This window comes from Sapajus apella, unplaced genomic scaffold (genome assembly GCF_009761245.1).
Source record: "Sapajus apella isolate SASKATOON/1434 unplaced genomic scaffold, GSC_monkey_1.0 scaffold96, whole genome shotgun sequence".
Taxonomy (NCBI): domain Eukaryota; kingdom Metazoa; phylum Chordata; class Mammalia; order Primates; family Cebidae; genus Sapajus; species Sapajus apella.
The window spans coordinates 5,345,475-5,364,632 of record NW_022437036.1 but is presented as its reverse complement, the minus strand read 5'-3'; the positions used below and the strand labels follow the sequence as shown (position 1 = coordinate 5,364,632).

Here is a 19,158-nt window from a genome sequence, read left to right as displayed (position 1 = left end):
TGTATGTGTGGTATGTGGGGTGTGTGCATGAGTGGTGTGTGTGTGTAGTGTGTGGTATGTGTGGTGTGTCTGCATGAGTGATGTATCTGTGGTGTGTACATATGTGTGGTGTGTGTGCATGTGTGTTGCTTCACCCTTTACAGGGAACACTTCTACATGTGTTATTTCACTTGATGCTGAGAATGAGCCTTTTGAGGGAGGCAAGGCCAGAAGTGATTCCCACCTCAAGATCCGTGGATGGTCCTGACCTCAGGTTCCCTTCCCCACATCAGCAGTCCCAGCGTCTGTGCCTGCCACCTCCAGCCCCAATGCCTACAGCACCACCCACGTTGTCTTTTCTTCTGTGTTGGAGCTCATTCTCCACTTCCGGCTCAGGAAGGCTGTCAGCTTCACCCAGGCGAGCTCTCCCACCCGGGGCTTGGTCCACACCTCACTTCTTTCACTGTGTCCTCTCTGAGGCCTGTAACCACTGCCCCTCAACCCGAATTCTTTTCCTTACCAGGAGAGAATGTGTTTCCACCTTCACCAGCACGAGGCAGCGCCTTTTTCCTTTTCCTTTGTCTCCAAGCTTTTAAAAAAGTCTGTTTGCCTTTCTTAGTCCTCTTTTCTCTGAACATACGGCAACATAGTTTTTGCCCCCATCCCGACATTGTTCTCTACGGACTGGTAGTTGGGGCATTGCTGTCCCTCCTTGAAATGTGGCCACTCCATCCCGAGGCACCCCTCTCTCCCACTGCTCCCCAAACTGCCCACCACCTCTTGGCATCCCCTCACGGCTTCTCCAGCATTCCAGCCTGCCCAGTCTTCTCTAGGCCAGATACCAGCATCCGCTGCTTCTCTCTGTCTTCAGGGATTTCCTTCTGAGCTTCAGGCCTGCCATCTACCATATCCCACCTGGGGGCTCAAGCGTCACCCTTGATTCCCCCCACCTGCCCTCTGCTGCCCTTGGCCCCTTCCCTCCTGTGGACTTCCTATTGTCCCTTAGACTGGCCAAGCTCACTGCTGCTCATGCTCCCGCTCCTTCCCTCTCCAGCCCTGCGTGGTGTCCATCTGGCCTCTGCCCACATTTGCCCCCCAGGGAGGCCTGGCTTTCTTGGCCAACACCACCCTCCCATTCGTCAGCTAAGCCATCATGATTGGACACGTCACATCTTTGTTGATCTCCTGTGCTCCCCGCTGGGGTGGGGGTCCCCAGAGGGCAGGGACCTGGTCTTATGCACAGTGATCCTAGCACCCAACCCCACACGTGACAAAGGCCCAGTAAACAGCTGGTGACGGAACCCATGGGGCAGTGAGTCCCCGTGGTCCCTGACCCCATTGGTCCTAGCTTGTCAGTGTGTCCTGTTTCTTGCCTTTGCTCTGCCCAGTGCCATGCCTTAAGGTGTTCTGGGCTGTGGCAGCAGTCTCCTGGTCACCCTGCACAGACAGCCTCCTTCCAGCTCCCACTTCACTCGCCTTCCAAAGGCACACCTGGGCGTGTGCAAGCTGGCATCTTCTGAGTGCTGTCAGCTGCCAGGCCCTGCACGGAGGCAGGAGTGTGCACATAGCCCATGCTAGTGCACCGAATTCTCACTACAGCCCCGTGAGAGGCGGCCTATTGTCCCCATGTTAGAGCTGAGCAAACTGCTTGCCAACAGTGACTGACTTAACTGGGTCTGCCAGCCAGGGGCAGAGCTGCTGTTAACCCATGGCTACCACCACTCAGCCCTCTTGGGTCCTGAGCACACCAGCATCTGACACCCATGTGGCCTATACTCAGCTTCTCCCTTCTCTTCCCTGTGAGAAACTCCCAGTGCCCATCCAGGCCCCAGTCCCCTCAGCGTCCTGTGCCCTCCTCCTCTTCTGCAGCAGGGACTGGGACTGTGTTGTGAGTCTCTGCTGAGCTTGACTCCCTTGGATGTCTCTGAATGTCTCGCATGGCGCCTGGCACACAGTAGGTGTGCACATAAGTGTGGACAGAATGAGTGGCCCTCCTCTCGTGGTAAGGGATTCACCTTCCCCAGTGTGGCGTGGCTGTGTGGTGGTGGAGGGCACCTGCAGCCCTGCCCCTGCCTCCCGTAGGAGCGCTCTTGCGTCAGAGCTCCTCGCTCGCTCAGGTCTGGGGTCTTCCAGGTGCCATCTGGCCTCCTTGTAGGCGAGTCACACAGCATTGACGCACTTCTCAGACAGTCCTTGTCGGGTCCCTGCACGCCCTCACAGACAGAAATCCGCTGACAGGCGGCAGGGACGGCCCAGGCACATTCATATCAGAGCTGTCAAGCTCCAGGTTTCTACCTTTGAGGCTCTGGGGTTTAATTACCTCAGCAGGGCGGGGGAGGTGGCCGGGCTGGCAGTATCGACCCGGCGCCTGCTGCCCTGACATTATGAGACTAGAGGCAGGGATGATAAACTTGATGCTGTCCTGCACCCCCGCAAAACAGCGCTGCTTTTCTCTTAATATTGTCTTTGTGGTGAGCGAGGGAGGCCGAGGAAGCAGCCAGCTGTCTGAAGCTTCTGCGCCTGGGGGTGCATGGTGGGGGACAGGGTGGGAAAGGATGCCTGTAGATTCAGCTAAGAGAATGCAAGGTTCCCAGGGCAGAGGTGAGACCCAGAATGAGAAGGCAAAGAAAGGCCAAGGCCAGGGCTGAAAGATGCATTTCTGGGACCCGTGTGATTTTGGCTTTGGTGCATATGCCCCTCTCTGCCCTGCCTTCGAATGTGGGCTCTGAAGTCCTACCAGGCCAGCAGGGCCCATGTTTTCAGCTTCTGGGTGGACACGTCAGCTCCAAGAGGCAAGACCTGCCTCTGTGTCCCTCCCCACTGTGCCCAGAACCGTGCTATGTCAAGTGACAGCACTAGGGCAGCCAGGCCCCCATGTGTCTTGCAGAGTTTGTGACACAGTTGCATGGGACTCATGAGGAAAGCAGCAGGCCAGAGAGAGGGCATCTGGAGGGCCAGCAGATTCAGGCACTCAGGATGGAGAGTGCTTGTGCTTGGTGGGGAGGAGCTGGAGAAACCATTGTTGTAGACGGCCTATGAGAAATGCCTCGAAGGATGACTGGGACCTTGGTGGGAGGGAGCGTTGTGGGCTCTGCGGAGGTGAGGGTGGGAAGTTCAGGGCACACTTAGGCTGGTGTGAGGGCCACCTACCTTCAGCTGTAGCTGGGATGAGGGAAGGAACAGGACCCGGGGGTTGGAAAGGACCTAGACACGAAAGGCCAGGGCCCCAGGCTGGGGACTCCTGTATAATTGTGGAGATGCAGGGCGGTAGCCGTGCTGAAAATTCTTTCTACAGGTGGCTGGTGGCCCTGGGTTGCTGCGGGTGGCGCAGGCAGGGACAGCCATACTCCCCCTCTCCTTGCTGCCCTGTCAGTAGCCCTGTGGGTGGCGTTTGCCTCTGATTCCTTTGGGTTCCTGGGGGATGGACAAGCGGAGAACATCTGCCTCCCGCCTGGTCCCAGGCCCCCAGTGATGGCCTCTTTTTTCCTAGTGCTTAGCAAATGCCACAGAAGGCGTGCGGCTAGCAGCCCGCATCGTGGACACACCCTGCAACGAGATGAACACCGACACCTTCCTTGAGGTTTGTGGCGTCATCCAGCCAGGGGTGGGGTCAGGCTGGGGTGGGTATCGTAGGCCCCCAAGAGAGCCAGAGGAAACCTGGGGCTGTCTACACCCTGACCTGGCCCAGGAATCTCAAGCTGCCCTCGATGGAGCTCTGCTGTCCGCCCAGCTCCAGGAGGCCTCAGGAAAGGGTGTGTGGGGAAGACAGAGCCTCCTCTTCAAGGCCCCTCGGCAGGCCTGCAGCCAGAGCTGCAGGAAATGGGAGTGTGGAGGGTGAGCCCCTCTCCTGGGGTTCATCACACGCGAAGCTGGCTCCCAAGCCTGGCTCCCCGACCCTGCACAGGCAGCAGCTCCTCCCTGGCCCCAGCCTCGGCCTCGCCTGTTTCCAGCCATCTTCATGTGTTGTGTTGTTTTTTCCATGAACACGTCCAGGAGATTAACAAAGTTGGAAAAGAGCTGGGGATTGTCCCAACCATCATCCGGGATGAGGAACTGAAGACAAGAGGATTTGGAGGTGGGTGGGGGCTACATCCCTGTGGGTTTTGGCCTGAGGCAGTGGCCAGGGGCATTTAGGTGGCAGGGGGCTCAGCAGGCCACATGGAACATTGTCCCAAACTTCATCCTGCTTGTGACCTGAAAGGAATCGGCCTGTGTCCAAGCCCAAGACCAGACCCTGGGAAGCAGCCATCCCTGGGGAAGAAGGGGGGCGGCAAGCCAGACTCTGATTTGGATTCTGGAAGCTGCAGGATCCAAGTCCTTCCCTGCCTGCAGCCTCTCCAGCATTCTCACGTGCTGCACACCCTTTCTCCCGGGACTGGCTCAGCAGGGCCTTTCTGTTCCTCGAGTACACAAGTTCACGCCCACGGCAGGACCTGTGTGCAGATGGCTCTCCCTAGCTGGAATACTTGCCCCCAACATATTTTTTTGGTGAAGGCCCTCTCAACCAGTGCATCTCAGCTCAGATGCCCCCTCCTCAGAGAGGCCTTCCCCAATCCCCAGACCCACCTTTCCTCACTGCCCAGGAACCAGAGGGGCAGATAAATATGACTCAGCTGCCCCATGGTGCTTATAGACTGGTGAGAGGAAGGTGGCTGTTTCCGTTACTCAGAAAATAGCAACTGAAAGCAGCAACGCATATCCCCGCACAGTGCTGTGGGTGGGCTCATCCCCGGGCTCGGGGTCTCTGCCTGCTGCTGTCAGGTTGTTGGCTGGAGCTGCAGTCATCCAAAGGCTTGCCTGGGGCTGGCGATGTGCTTCCAGACTGGCTCACAACAGCTGCCAGCAGGTCTCAGGGTCTCACAGGTCATTAGCTGGAGACAGCAGTTCCATGCTGGGTGAGCCACCTTCCCAGCGAGGTCTCTGAGCGAGAGATAGGGATAAAGGGTGAGACAACAAGATGGAAACTCCCATCTTTTTCTGTAACCTAATCCCAGAAGTGGTATCTCATCCCTTCTGCCTTTTTCCTCTGGTTAGAAGTGAGACATTAGGACCTGCCCCCATGAGGGGAAGGTACTACACAAGGACATGAATGCCCAGACGTGGGGTCACAGGGGCCATCCTGGTGGCGTCTGCATAGACAGAAGCCATTTAGAAGGGGAGGGAGAGGCGGCTTGTGTCAGGGAAAGCTTCACAGAGGAGGTGGCGTTTGCTGCGGATCTTGCAGGATGAGTAGGAGTTTGTCTGGCAGCCATGATTAGCTCTCATCATGGTTGCTATGATTGTTTGACTCAGTTATTGCAGTGCTTTGAGGCATGGACTTCGCACACACACGGCCACAGCTTTCTTGAGATGTGTCATGTAAAGCAAAGAGGCAGTAGTGCAGAGACTGTGGGAGTCAGTGTGAAAGGGCGGTACAGTCCCTGAGTGCTCAAAGGATTCAGGAAGTGGGGCCTTGAGGCATTATCCAAAGATCATTTCATTCTGCAATCCTGTTCTTTTCTTTCTGGAAATGATACAGTATTTTTTCCCTCAGCGGGTTTTCTTGCCTAACAATACTTTGCATAGAATTTGTTTGCAGTCTCAGGCATTGGAGCTAATTTGCATTCCCCAATCCCACACTGGCCAGGGGCAGGCAGGAGAGGGGGCAGGGAACCCCAGGCTCAGGTAGTGTGGCTCTCCAGGAGAAAACACCAGCCAGCCAGAGTGGGGGGTTTCTGGGAACCTCTGGGAGTTCCCCGCTCAGCTCAGCCCACGCCTAACACCATTCTCCCTGTGCTTTCCATAGGAATCTATGGGGTTGGCAAAGCCGCCCTGCACCCCCCAGCCCTGGCAGTCCTCAGCCATACCCCGGAGGGAGCCACGCAGACCATCGCCTGGGTAGGCAAAGGCATCGTCTATGACACTGGGGGCCTCAGCATCAAAGGGAAGGTGAGGTTTGGGGCCAGCGCTTCAGGGGGCCCTGGGAGTGTGGAGGGGCCCAGTTTGGGTTGAGCCAGCCCTCTCAGAGGTGTCTTAGGGTGGGAGGCAGTGAGATTTCTGGGGGTTCTGGGTTGGGGTGGGTTCAGGGAGAGTCCAAGGGCCAGTGCCCATGCTGGGGCAACAACTTCACGTGACCTCTGGGTTCCATGGCCACCCTTCGGAAGGGTCTGGAACAAAAGCCTGGCCAGGGCCCGAGAGCTGCCCCGGAAATGGCCAAAGGAAGGGCAAGCAGAGCCAGGGAGGCAGGGCTTGGAGCTGGGGGCTTTGTCCAAAGAAGGGAAGGGCAAAGGGATGCCCATGTCTCCAAGTCTGCCCTTGGTCCCCTGCGAGAAAACAGTCAGGGCAGCCACACAAGACCCTCTGAAGGCACGTGACCCCTGAGAGCAAGGGGAATCTGGACAGCACAGAAGCGAGTCACCCGGGAACATCCCTGTGAGGTGTCCTAGTCCCGTGATGCGGCTTGCTGCCCTGCCATCCCAGGAGGACAGGCACTTGAGCCCCCATCATGGCTGAGTCTGTCCACCTCAGCAAGGCCTGCCTCCTCCGCACCATCTCTGTCTGTTCACCCCACACACCAGGCCTAGGACAGGGAGGGAGCAGACTGGGAAATGTGTGCCCCAGGAGGTCTGGAGGAAGTGGGGAGCACATCCAGACCAGACACTGAAAACTAGCAGCCCGCAAGGCTCACAGAGGCCTTGTGTTTTAAACTTTGAATTAGCTACCAATATTGGCATTAATGTTTCTGGCTTTGAGTCTTAGCATCTCCAGATTTGACAATGGTTTCATTTCAATTGACCTTCTTTACTAATGGGTGTTCAGTAGGCAAAGGAATCAAGTTTGTGAGTCTGTCTTCACTCATAGTGGGTCCAAGAATACTATCTGTTAATTTTGATTTTGAACAGCTCCAATCACGAGGCAACAGATACATGGAAACTCAGGAGCAATCTTTATACGGGATCTTTTGCAGAGATTCCTAACAATCCCATTTCACAGTAAACTCCAGCAGTCACCACACCGTCCATGTGTTCAGTTCTTCAGGATGGCTTCTTGTGGCTTTCCGATATCTGTGAACCGAAAACATTTTGGACACAGAAACTCCAAGGGTTCACACAGAATGAGGGAACTGAAGGAACCCTGATTCTGCATCATCATTTTTACCGTCCCCGTGCTCTTGTGTTTTATTTTGGGTCCTCTATTTTGACACAGAGAGTTAGAAAATCATGGGCCCTGGAGGCCCCGCCTTTGCCCAGAGCCAGCCCACAGGACCTGACTGTCAGAGCGATTCTCAGAAGGAATGTGGAGAGTAGACCCTATGAGTGTCGGGGCCAGCTGTATGTCGGGTCGTTGTTAACATCCATGTAATGTTATTTCCAGGATAAGTAATGAAGATAGGCGAATTTGAAGCTTTTATTTGTATGATTAAAATGCAACGGTAGCCCCAGCAATTTTTAAAACTTCAATGAACAGCAGGTTTTTGGAGGAGGAATATGTTATCGTTGACATTGTTCAGAGATACCAGCACACCATGGTAATAAGCAAACTGACTTTTACTCGCTTTACTATGATTCCTAAATTCACCACAGATAGTGCACCCCCTTATGCCTGTGCCTGGTACTGTCTGCCCCCACCCTCGCACCCTCAGTACCCACACTCGCCCTGGAAGCTGCTACATTCTGGCTGGTAGAGTCGTGGACCCTCTCCCTGGATCAGATGCTTGTTTTTGATGTCGGCTTGTTGTGGACCAGTGTGAGAAGCTGGACTTCCTGGGAATTCATTCTTTTGCTTGTGGCACTAACTCTGGTCACTTAGGGAAAATATCGTTGCACCTGACTTCTCTTATGTGGCTGTGGGGTGCACCTGTGCAATAAGTCAGCTCCTGGCCTGGAAATTAACACAAAGGAAAAACCTGATCACGTAGGCCTTCCCTAGAGGCCACAGCAGCACAGCCTCCAGGGGAGCCGTGGTCTGAGGGTGGCTGGTAGAGCTGCCAGAGAGTAGGGGGATTTCCATGGTTCCAAATCACCTTCTGAAAATGAGACTATAGCCCCTGCCTATCCCGCGGGGTCCACCTGGTCTGCAGACCCCATAATGCATGGAATAGCTGGGCATTCTGGCACCAGCAAAACAATACCTGGTTTTCTATTTTAAACCCACCCATCTTCCCTGCTGCGCTTGGAGCTGTTCTATGTGGATTTGGGATCAACCAACAGGCCTTTCCTGAGCTGTTACTGTGTGGAGTGGGCACTGAGGCTGCAGCCATTGATGGAAAGACCCAAATCCTGACCTGAAGGTGCTCAGAGTCTCACCCAAGGGCCTGGTGTGACACAGGAACGCAGCGAGCATTCTCCCCAGTGGCTGCCTCGAGAGCAGATTGTGCAGAAATGGTCACTCCTCAAAAAGCAAGCTGGGTGGAGCCAGCCAGGCTCCCAGTTTTGCAAGAAAAATTACAGCTCCATTTCCAAAGATTTCAAGGGCAGATAAAGATCAGCCTGGACTGATCAGCAGGCCTCAAATGCATTATTGGGGTCCCCTTTATACTCTTTACAAGTATCAGCCCCAAGGAGGCTTTGTGTATAAGAGTGATGTCTACTGATATTTACTCTACTTGAAAGTGAGAGATTTGTAACATATGTGTAATTCATTAAAAATAACATATAAATCCACTGCATGTTACCATAAGTAATGTAATTTTACGAAGATAACTATTTTCCAAAATGCAAAAACATTTACTGAGAGTGTAGCATTGTTGCATATTTTCACAAATCCTGTCAGTGGCTGGCTTAATAGAAGACTTACATCTGCTTCTGATTTAGTCTATGGAAATGTGCTGTTTCAGTTGAGTTGAAGAAAATCTGGCCTCGCACATTTTATGGTTGGAACAGGGAAAAGGATTTTAGTACCTTTTTCACTAACTATGAACATTCTTTGTTATACCAAAACTCACCAAGTGGTAGTTTCTTAAAGGCTGGTGTTAACGTGGAATCTGAAGCCTCACGAGTAGACTTTCGTGCCCCCTGGCAGTTAAATCTACTGTTCGCTCTTGAACTTTGAACATGTGGTTTTTGTAATATGTATGTTCACTTGAGAAATATTGGTTCACAGAGCTCTGCAGAAATTTGAATTTTTGACACTTTTCATTATATAGTATCAAAAAAGTCACTAATATCACCATTCATCTCATCAGAAAAGTCACTGAGTATGAGGAAGTTGTCATGGTGATAGGAGAAAGTTTTTCAAAATTCTGACTTTTGCTTAAAAGCTCAAATGTATACCATTGGCAATAAATAACGTCAGCTGTTTCTGGAAGTAAGAGGCTCAGTTTGTTCCTTTTCTGGGAAATATTTGCCAGATACCTAAATCCAATTAAGTGCCATTTGTCTGTCAGTGTTTCTTTTAAGTAAAGGTGGTGCTGGTGGGCACAGTGACTCGTGGAGCTCAGAGCTCCCCCAGCAGTCACGGCCGAGCTGCTGCTCTGACTAACCACTGCCCGCAGCAGCAGCGGGAGTATGTTATGAGTCACACAGAATATGGAATATGTTTTATACCCAAGGGTTGAGAGTTTTTAAAAATTAATTTTACTGCTTCAGCAGGGAAATTCTAACGTGAAATTGGCATTGGTTCATTTTCCCAGAGGGCATGGAAGTGAATCCAGTGGCTCCCCAACCTCTTTAGGGCTGTGGCTTGATCCTCCAACACAGAGTGTGTCAGTGTCAGCCCAGTGGAAAAGGCAGAGGCCATCTTAAATCACTCTGAAAATGGTTTCTTCTATAGAAACAGAAACAACGTATGGGAGTGGTGAAACTTTGCACAATCAGTTGCGCTGTATTTGCAAGCCCAGTCCTGGCTCCACCTGCAACTGGGAAGGAGCTGGCAGCTGCGACGGGGAGACTCAGTGTATAGTGAGCAGCCGTTTCCAGGCACTTCTGTGTGAACTGTTTTGCACATGGTTTGATTCCAGATCGGAGGCCCTGTTTTTCCATTTAAACAATCCTGTGTTTTCTCGCAGAGTAGCTCAGAAGAGATGGCTTATTTTTAGTAGTATAAAAGACGGGCCATTTCCACTCAATTATAAAAGCAGCTCAGTTTATGTCTAAAAATACTTTGCACTAAAATTCAGGACTCATGTAACACGATAAGAGTTCAAAAATCACTCAGAAAACTTCATACCCAGACCTTTACCTCTGAGGACCTGCTGTTCATTTAAAATATGAATTTGCAAATTAAAGTCGGGAACCTATGAAATATACAAATGTATGACACTCTCAACCAGCGGACAGGAAACAGTGTGGACACTGGGGGAGGAGGGTGGCCCCTCTTTAGACCCAGGTTAACCAGGAGGTATGAACTAGCAGGAGGGCAGAGCCAGCCTCTTCACCTGGCAGCAAAAATGAGGGAGCGACAGGTGTCCTCCCTGCTGGTGACGTCGGTTGGGGGGGTGGATGTGACTGATTTTGGCGAAGAGTTCACAGCAACCCTCACCACTGTTCAAGGTTGTGATGAGGAGCAGAGAATGCCGAGCCTAAGGATCTTTAGGTGGTAAAGGCCTCTAAATGCCAGGGCAAGGAAGCTAGGCCCTGTTCCTGGGTGTGGCAGGTGGCCAGGGCAGGTTTGCCTCACAGCAGCGGCCCCTCAGGCCCCCTCCCCACCATAAGCAGAGTAGGAATCTACAATGGGTGCAGGAAGCAAGTGAGCCACCCAGGTCCCCGAGGCACTGGCCGGGGACCTCCAGCAAGCCCCAGAGGCTCCCAGGACCTCAGCTTCCTCCTCATGCTGTGCAGAGGATTGGAGAGAGAGCGGCCCTGCAGACAGACCCCCCAGGCGCTCGGTAGCCCTGGGACTGGAGACAGGGTGCCTGGCTTCAAAGCAACCCTGTGGCTATGTTAGAACCGAGCCATGGCAGATCCTGCAGCTCCGGGCATCTCTTGGGGATCCCCCTCCACACAGTTACTACTTGGTAACCCCAAAGTTCTATCAAAACAAAAGGGAGCCCCACCCTCTATAGCCATGACTCCCTGTTGCTTCTGGAGAACACTCTGCTTGGCCAATAGGCGATTCATGAGCTCTGTGGGTGCCCAGGAGGCCTGGTATGAGGGCAGCCCAGGCCTGGGAGGCTAGGGAAGGTAGGGCTGGTGTGGGGCCGGGTAGGGGTGGGGGGCCACTGCTGCCAGGCTTGGACCTCACAGTTCACTTTTGTCCTGGTCGCTTTGTACAACCCACAGACTACCATGCCAGGGATGAAGCGGGACTGCGGGGGCGCCGCGGCTGTCCTGGGGGCCTTCAGAGCCGCAATCAAGCAGGTGAGTGGGGCCCCACCCGCCTCTGCAGGGCTTGTCCTGGGTGTGCCCTTCGGGTGCTCCCCTCTCCCCTACCCGTCCTGCCACAGGCCCCCACCCAGGGTCCTTCCCGAGTCTCCCCACTGGGGCCTGTCCCTCCTCTGCCCCCAAGCTTTTCTTGGACCCCCAGAGCTTCCTGCCTTCATCAGGGCTGCTCTGGGAGGCCCCGAGGGCAGGGTCCAGCCATGTCCTCTGCTTGGGGCCTGCTCTGGCTCCAGAGCCCCATGAGCGTTGGGGTTCAGTGAGGAAGCCTGGCCAATACCACTTGGCATGTGGCCGGCAGAAGCTCAGGGCAGGAGCATGCGTTGTTCTGCGTATCCCTCCAAAAACCCTTCTCTGCAGCAGAGCTGCCTCTGGTGACTGGTCTCAGCAGGTCGCCACCTGGACCCCCCGGCCAGGCTGGGTCCCTTCCTCTCTCCCTGGCCAGGGCCCCAGAGCTCAGCTCTTATTCAGTGGCAGTAATCACCGAGGGAAATAGGGGTGGGTGGGGGTGACTTGGGTGACTTTCCCATGGAGCTCAGATGTCCCTGGGACCATAAGAAGTGCTTATTAAACAAGTGAAGATGCCAGTTCCTGCTTGTAACCCCAGGAGTTTGGGGGGTAGAGGTAGGAGGATGGCTAGAAGGCCAGAAATTCAGGATTACCCACAGCAACCTTGTGAGACCCCGTTTCTACAAAAAAAAAAAAAAAAAATTAAAAACTAGCCAGGTGTGGTACCTGTAGTCTTAGCTACTTGGGAAGCTGAGGTGGGTGAGGATCGACTGAGCCTGGGAGGTTGAGGCTGCAGTGAGCTAAGATCCTGCTGCTGCACTCCAGCCTGCACAAGACTCTGTCTAAAGAAACAGGCCAATGAAGAGTGTGCACTGACTCTCATCAGCCCAGGTTTACCTCCCTAGCCTAGCTTTCTCAGGCAGGCAACCCAGTTCCTTGGGGTAAACTTGAAATTGGAAAACAAAAAGGCCCTGGCAAGTAGTTTCTGATTTGGAGGGTCAGGCATTCAGCCTGCTCCTGGCCATGAGGGAGGAGCAAGAATGCCGGGAGGGAGGAGCTCATTCTGCCAGGGCTTTCTAGCTTGCTGTGCACATTCCAGACTGCGTGGTGGGCTTCTGCTAACAGGGCCAGCCGGTGGGGACACTGGGGCACCAAGGTGAGGTGGTCTGGGCAGGAGGGGCTGGCAGGCCTTCACCTGTGCTCTGCACAGGTTTGGAACCTGCCTCTTAGGGCTCACGGCTGAGTGTTTCTCTCATGCTGAGCACACAGCTGCGGCTGTACGCAGCCTGCAAGCCCCATGCCTCCATGAGCACCTGCCGCCTGTCAGAAGAGGCTGGAGGAGGAGCACGTGTCCTCTGTGCTCTCGTCCTTCACTGGTTAGAAACTACCAAGGGACACGGCCAGCACTCGAGGAGGCTCTTGACTGGCCCAGCATCACAGGCCATGGGGCAGGGTGGCCCCAGGCTCCCGATACCTGGTCCTCCTCCCTGCCTCCACCCAGGCCCCAGGGCCCTGGCAGATGGGCTCCCTGGAAGGATGCTGAGGCGGACGGACCGAACTGTGTGATGCTCATCAGGCAGCTCTCTCTGAAGGAGCAGCTGCTGCTCTGGGGTGGCACGGGGGCACGGGTGGGCAAAGGGTTCTGGGGGAGCCGTGTGGCTAGCCCTCTGTGGCCATCTTTGCCGTTCACCCTGCAGAGGGCCTGTCTTGCCTCTGGGACAGGCTGCCTGGGAACTGCCCCAGCAGGTAGACTCTTCTGGGCTTTAATTCCCTGTTCACAGGAAGCCACTTGGCAATTATCGCAGATTCATCAGGCAGCAGTCATGAGTGTTCTCAGCACTCCTCCACCTCCAGGGGTGCTGCGGCCTGTGATTTGAGGGGTGCTGAGGATACCCCACGCCCACTCTAGACAAAGATCCCCCCTGCCACAAGAAGAGCTCCAGACTGAAGGCTCCACTGTGAGCTCTAATGTCCTGCTTGGCCTTGACATATCCTTTTGGTCTCTTAGAAAGGAATATGCCTCTTTCTGAGCCACAGAATAAATCCTGATGGTAATGAATTTACCCAGAGAATAAAACCATAATCCACATGTCCACACTGGTAGGACTAGATCACTGAATGAATAAATGAGTGGGGGAGAACTGTTTCTCACAGTGAATCCCAGTTTCGGGCTGCAGAGGTAGTGATGGAAACAGGAAGTCCTCACCTGGCACCCCACAGCCAGGTCCCGTTTCAGGTGAGAGTGACCCACAGCACTGGAACTGGAGCGTGAGAGTGGGATGGGAACAGGACAGCAAGATGGTCTCCAAGTGACCCAGCTCAACCAGGTATCCCAGGGCATGTCACCAGGATAGGGACAGAGCCACTTGATGTGTCTCCAGAGGCAGTACACAGGGAAGGACACAGCATTTCTGTAGGATTCCTGCCAAAAATGCATGGCCTGCTGGTAGTCATGAGGAAACATCAGACAAACTCAGCATTGAAAGTGCCAAGGTCACAACAGACGAAGCCAGACTGTGCAGTTGCCCAGAGTAAGGAGAGCAAGCAGGCAGGGCAGGAAGGCTTGGTGTGCAGCCTGATCCGGTCCGGATGTCTGAAATCTGGGTGGGCCCGACAGATGATGGTCACGTGTTGGTGGTTGCTAGCACCTGCTGTCCGTTGTCCCATGGCTGTACAAGATGTTAACATTGGCAGAATCTGGGTGAAGGGTGTTGAAGAATTTTTTGGGGCTATTTCTTTTTTTTTTTTTTTTTTTTTTTCTTTTTTTGAGACAGAGTCTTGCTCTGTTGCCCAGGCTGGAGTACAGTGGTGCGATCTTGGCTCACTGCAACCTCTGCCTCCCAGGTTCAAGCAATTCCCCTGCCTCAGCCTACAGAGTAGCTGAGATTACAGGCATGCACCACCACACCTGGCTAATTTTTGTATTTTTAGTAGAGACAAGGTTTCACCATGTTGGCCAGGCTGGTCTTGAACTCCTGACCCCAAGTGATCCACCCCCAACTTAGCCTCCCACAGTGCTGGGATTGCGGGCGTGAGCTACTGTGCCCTATTGTGACTATTTCTGCAAATTTTTTGGTAAGTTTGAAATTATTTCACAATGAAATGTTTACACTTTTTAATGTTTAAAATGTTTTAAATGCCGGGAGCTAGGTGGCACTGGGCTCTGGGGGTGTTATCGACCCTCCAAGCCTGGCACAAAAAAGAGCTCCTGCCCCACTGAGCGGGGCAGGGAGGTCTCAGGGACTCAAAGCGGCCCCCCGCTCAGCACCACTGCTGCAGTTTCTGTCAATGACCATTCCTTGCCCTGGTGGCTGCCTCTGCCCCACCGTTCCAAGCGTTTGCCTTTGGTGAGGGCTCTGTGCCGGTGGTGGAAGAGTTGGCTGTTGCAGGAGATGAGAGAGATGCTGGATCCTATAGAGCTGTGTGCCCTCAAGGCATGCTCCATGCTAGGAGGATGTATCCTGGTTAAAGATTCCTGTCCAGGAGCAGAGGAAGGGCAGTGACAGGGGTCTGGGAGCTCTACTCCGTTTGACATTGCTGCCTGGGCACGGCCCACTTGGGGGTCAGGGGGCCGTTAGAGCCTCTGCAGGGCAGGAACCGCCACCACCTGTTGGTCGCACGTTTCTCAGGGAACAAATGGCTTCCATTTTGGCATCAGAAAACTATAACTTCACACCTAAACTTCCACAAGGCTGAGCTCTTCCTTAGTGCACATGTGCGCGTGTATTGAGGGAACGCGGCTGCTGGCCATCTTCCGTCAGCACAGGCTGGCGAGGCTTCATGACTGCCCAGCCCATGCAGCCCAAGAGTCCCACAGCCCAGCCTGTGCCCAGGCTCATCCACTGCGGTGAGTGGGCTCTGGCAGGGGAGGCTGGGAAACCCCAGCAGTGAGCCTTGGCCTTGGGATCTGCCCATATGTGCCCAGGATGGCAGGGAGGGTGAACTCTGCTCCCTGCACCTTGGAGCCATCTGTCTTCTGCTGTCTGTGGGTCTGAGAGCCCCCAGCTTGTCCTATGACCTACAACTGGAGCCCCTGCCCATTTCTCCCACCAGGGTTTCAAAGACAACCTCCATGCTGTGTTCTGCTTGGCTGAGAACTCAGTGGGGCCCAACGCGACGAGGCCAGATGACATCCACCTGCTGTACTCAGGGAAGTATGTCTGGCCCTCTTGCTCCTCCCTGTTCACTGTTGAAACTCACGACCCCTCCCCGGCCTGCAATGCCAGCTCACTCCAGGCATATCGGGAGGGGACCCAGCATTGGGGTCCCCCGGACAGCAGGCTTCTTGCTTCCCTGAGTGCTGGGAACTTTGGTAGCAGGGGCACCGCACGTGGAGGGGTCATGGCACCGGGATGAGGTTCGAGGCTCCCTTGCAGTGCCTGGCCCAGGAGCTTATGGTCTACCTTGCATTACCAGACAGGCCTTTCCAACATTTAGGCCTGAATTCTTTGGGCATGTGAAGCCCTGACCCCCATACTCCCTGCTCGGGGCCCAGGATTCAGAGGAAAAGAGCCCTCTCTGCCAACCCCACATGATGGTGCCTGAGTGGGTGCCTCCCCTCATCACCTGCTCTTCCTCCTCATCTGCCAGGTGCCAGGCACAATGTACTGAAGGCCAACCCAGCTGGTCATGCCACCCACTTTACAGATGAAGAAACTGAGGCACAGGGGAGCCAAATGGCTGGCCCCTGGCACTCTAATCAAGAGCAGTGGGGCAGTGATGTGACCTGGAAGCCCTTTGCTTCTGACCCAGGCACTGCATTGCTGTAGGGGCTGGGGGCATCCCAGCCTCCCCAGTGGGGGGAATGTATTAGGGTTCAGAGAGCCACAGGGATGGGCAGCTCCAAATAGGGTCTTCTTAGTTCCAAAGGGACTCACGCCAGTGCCCCAGGGAATCCTGTCCCTGAGCAGGGATCTTTACCATACCCCAGGACAGTGGAAATCAACAACACGGATGCCGAGGGCAGGCTGGTGCTGGCAGACGGTGTGTCGTATGCTTGCAAGGACCTAGGGGCTGACATCATCGTGGACATGGCTACCCTGACCGGGGCTCAGGTGAGTGTTGCCTGGATCCGCCCCTTAGCCGTGGCCCCAGGGAACCCCACCCACCCCTTGACCTTGAGGTGGGGAAAGCAGCGGGTGGGGGCTGCCTTCAGGATTTTTCCTAACTGGGCACAAGGAGGCAGGAGGAGCCGTCTGCCGTGCTTGGTGTGGGCAGCGCCAAGGCCCAGGCTGGACGCGGAGCCGGGACCACCTTCTTTGGCCATGGTCCTCTCTCCTGTGTTTTTTCTTTTTAACTCAACCTTCTTTCTTCTGGCTCCCTTATTTCTCTGTCTGCCTCTTGGTCCTTCTTTTGTCATGGGTGTTTCTCTCCTGCGTCCCGTCCGCACACTTCTCGGGTTCCCGCTTGCCCAGGGCATTGCGACAGGGAAGTACCACGCTGCGGTGCTCACCAACAGTGCTGAGTGGGAGGCAGCCTGCGTGAAGGCCGGCAGGAAGTGCGGGGACCTGGTGCACCCGCTGGTCTACTGCCCCGAACTGCACTTCAGCGAGTTCACCTCAGCCGTGGCTGACATGAAGAACTCGGTAGCGGTAGGTTTGGAGCCTGGAGCCTGGAACCTGGAGCCTGCCCCGTGGGTGGAGCTGGGTAGGCAGAGTCCTGCTCTTGGTCGGGGGGGGGGGGCCTGCACGGGGTGGGGCATGCACCCAGGGAGCTGGGGCCCCCCCACAAGCAGCCGCAGTGCAGACAAGGGCCGGAGAGGCAGGTGTCAGGGCACGGGAGCTGTCCCAGGCGGCATGGGCCACTCATTGGCCTCCTTGCCACACAGCTGGGGGTTTCTTCCCCAGTCTTGGGTCTGACTCAGTTGCCCCATCAGTCCCTTTGCCAGCTCCCCCGTTGGCCTATGGTGGGGCAGACTCCTCGCCTCATGGTCAAGGCCCTCCCAGCCCAGCTTCAGACGCTTCCCCACACTGGCTCCCTCCCAGCCATCCCAGGCTCCTTGCAGACAGCAACAGTGAGAGGGGATGGGGCAGGGTGGAGAGTGCCTGGCCAGAGCAACCCACGGGCCCCGTGTCCTCCCGGCCTCCCTAGGACCGAGACAACAGCCCCAGCTCCTGTGCCGGCCTCTTCATTGCCTCACACATTGGCTTCGACTGGCCCGGAGTCTGGGTCCACCTGGACATTGCTGCGCCGGTGCACGCCGTGAGTGTCCCCTCCTCACCAGCCTGGGCTGCTCCCACCCTCTGGCTCTTGAGCTGCCAGCCGAGTTCATCAGAAACATTCTGTGTCTGTGACCTAGCCTCCAGCCCACTGTCCCCCTCAGGTCTCATCCTCCCTGGGAACAGAGAGGCTGCTGTGTGTTACCCTTCCCTAGCCATCTTGTCCTCTGCAGGGGGCTGCGGGTCCTCTGTCTCACCCATCCCCACCCTGAGGAGCTCCCCGGGTTAGGGCAGAGCACACAAGGCCTTGCCCACCACCTGTGCCCGGCCTGCTGTCCGGCCAGTAGCATGGAAGGCCCTTGGCTCCAGCTGGTGCTCAGGATCTCCTTCCTGAGAAGGGGACCGTGGGGCACGTTCAGGGGTCCCAGGAGGCCCCTCCCATGTTGCAGCCCCACGCCCAGAGTCTCTGTCCTACCCTTTGCCTGCAGGGTGAGCGAGCCACGGGCTTCGGCGTGGCCCTCCTGCTGGCGCTCTTCGGCCGTGCCTCTGAGGACCCTCTGCTAAACCTGGTGTCCCCGCTGGGCTGCGAGGTGGACGTCGAGGAGGAGGACATGGGGAGGGACTCCAAGAGACGCAGGCTAGTGTGAGGCTTCTGCCTCGGCCCTGACACACAGGGATCTTTTACCTCACTTTGCACTGATTAATTTTAAGCAATTGAAAGATTGCCCTTCCGATGGGTTTTGGTTTGTCTTTCTGGGCGTCACCGTGGTAGTGGTAGAAACAGTTGGAGTTTTAGGAGACAGCTTAGGGCTTGGTGTGGGCCACGGGGAGGAGACCGGGAAGCACTGGGGCTTCTTTCTGTTACTTACAGGCCTGAGGCAGCTTCTGTAAACTGCTGCCCCTGGGGTGAGGCTCCTGCCTGCCTGGTGCCCTGTTGCAGCCCCACGTACTGTGCAGAGTGCCCGCGTGGCTGAGAGCCAGGAGCTTACTCCAGCCAGCCCAGCCCCGGGAAAGATGGAGCTGACTTGCTGCAGGGGACCCGATTTTATAGGGCAAGAGAAATCACACTCTGGCCTCTCAGAATTCAGCTGAGGTTCAGTTAAACAGTCACACCACCCCTTACCTGGCCATTCTTCCTCCCCTCCATTTTAGAAACGGGTCCTGGAGCCCGCCTGGGGACTGCAGGTCAGGGCTGCCTCCTGCTTCTCCCAGACCGCCTCTGGCTTTGGGCCCAGCCAGTCAACCTGGTGTTGACGACAAGAGCCCAGAACCTGGGGAGGGGGCGAGGGGCCTGGGTCTAGGCCTGGCACTCCTGACAGTTTTGATTTTCTGGGTGCACACAGCACAGACTCCAGGCAGAAGCGCTAAGGGCTCCAGAGCTCCCCACAGCCCAGCAGCCTGTAGGGCGGCTGTTCTGTCTCTTGAGGGTCCCAGAGCCTGTGCATTGCAAGGTCAACTGTGCTTCCACGCCCCTGGGCACCATGCTAGGTGATAAAGAGCAGGGCCCCGAAGCCAATTTGGATATCCCAGGAGCCCCACCAGGACTCAGGGAACCCCTGAACCTGGGCTCCAGCAGAAGCAGGTGAGGCAGGTCCGTGGCACCTGGGAGCCAGCTTCCCACCAGCTTGGGTGACAGCGCAGGCTGGGACCTTGGTCCTGCCATGCATCTTGCCCTCAGTCGCAGCAGGACTGCCTAGGCCCCCAGGAAGGGATCGGGT

General features: G+C 55.5%; 1 protein-coding gene across 3 annotated transcripts in view; it reads left to right on the top strand.

The window, feature by feature from the left end:
• NPEPL1 (aminopeptidase like 1) overlaps window positions 1-18,178 on the top strand; it is a 21,758-nt gene extending 3,580 nt beyond the window's left edge. The window contains exons 4-12 of one of the 3 annotated variants that reach the window (XM_032257178.1): window positions 3,470-3,559; window positions 3,973-4,054; window positions 5,765-5,907; window positions 11,178-11,255; window positions 15,336-15,436; window positions 16,213-16,336; window positions 16,697-16,873; window positions 17,373-17,483; window positions 17,929-18,178. In XM_032257178.1, coding sequence (XP_032113069.1) covers window positions 3,470-3,559; window positions 3,973-4,054; window positions 5,765-5,907; window positions 11,178-11,255; window positions 15,336-15,436; window positions 16,213-16,336; window positions 16,697-16,873; window positions 17,373-17,483; window positions 17,929-18,087 — 1,065 coding nt within the window. In that variant the 3' untranslated portion in view covers window positions 18,088-18,178. The remainder of the gene's footprint in view (window positions 1-3,469; window positions 3,560-3,972; window positions 4,055-5,764; window positions 5,908-11,177; window positions 11,256-15,335; window positions 15,437-16,212; window positions 16,337-16,696; window positions 16,874-17,372; window positions 17,484-17,928) is intronic. The other 2 variants (XM_032257180.1, XM_032257179.1) reach the window with 2 other exon arrangements.
• Window positions 18,179-19,158: the final 980 nt, after the last annotated feature.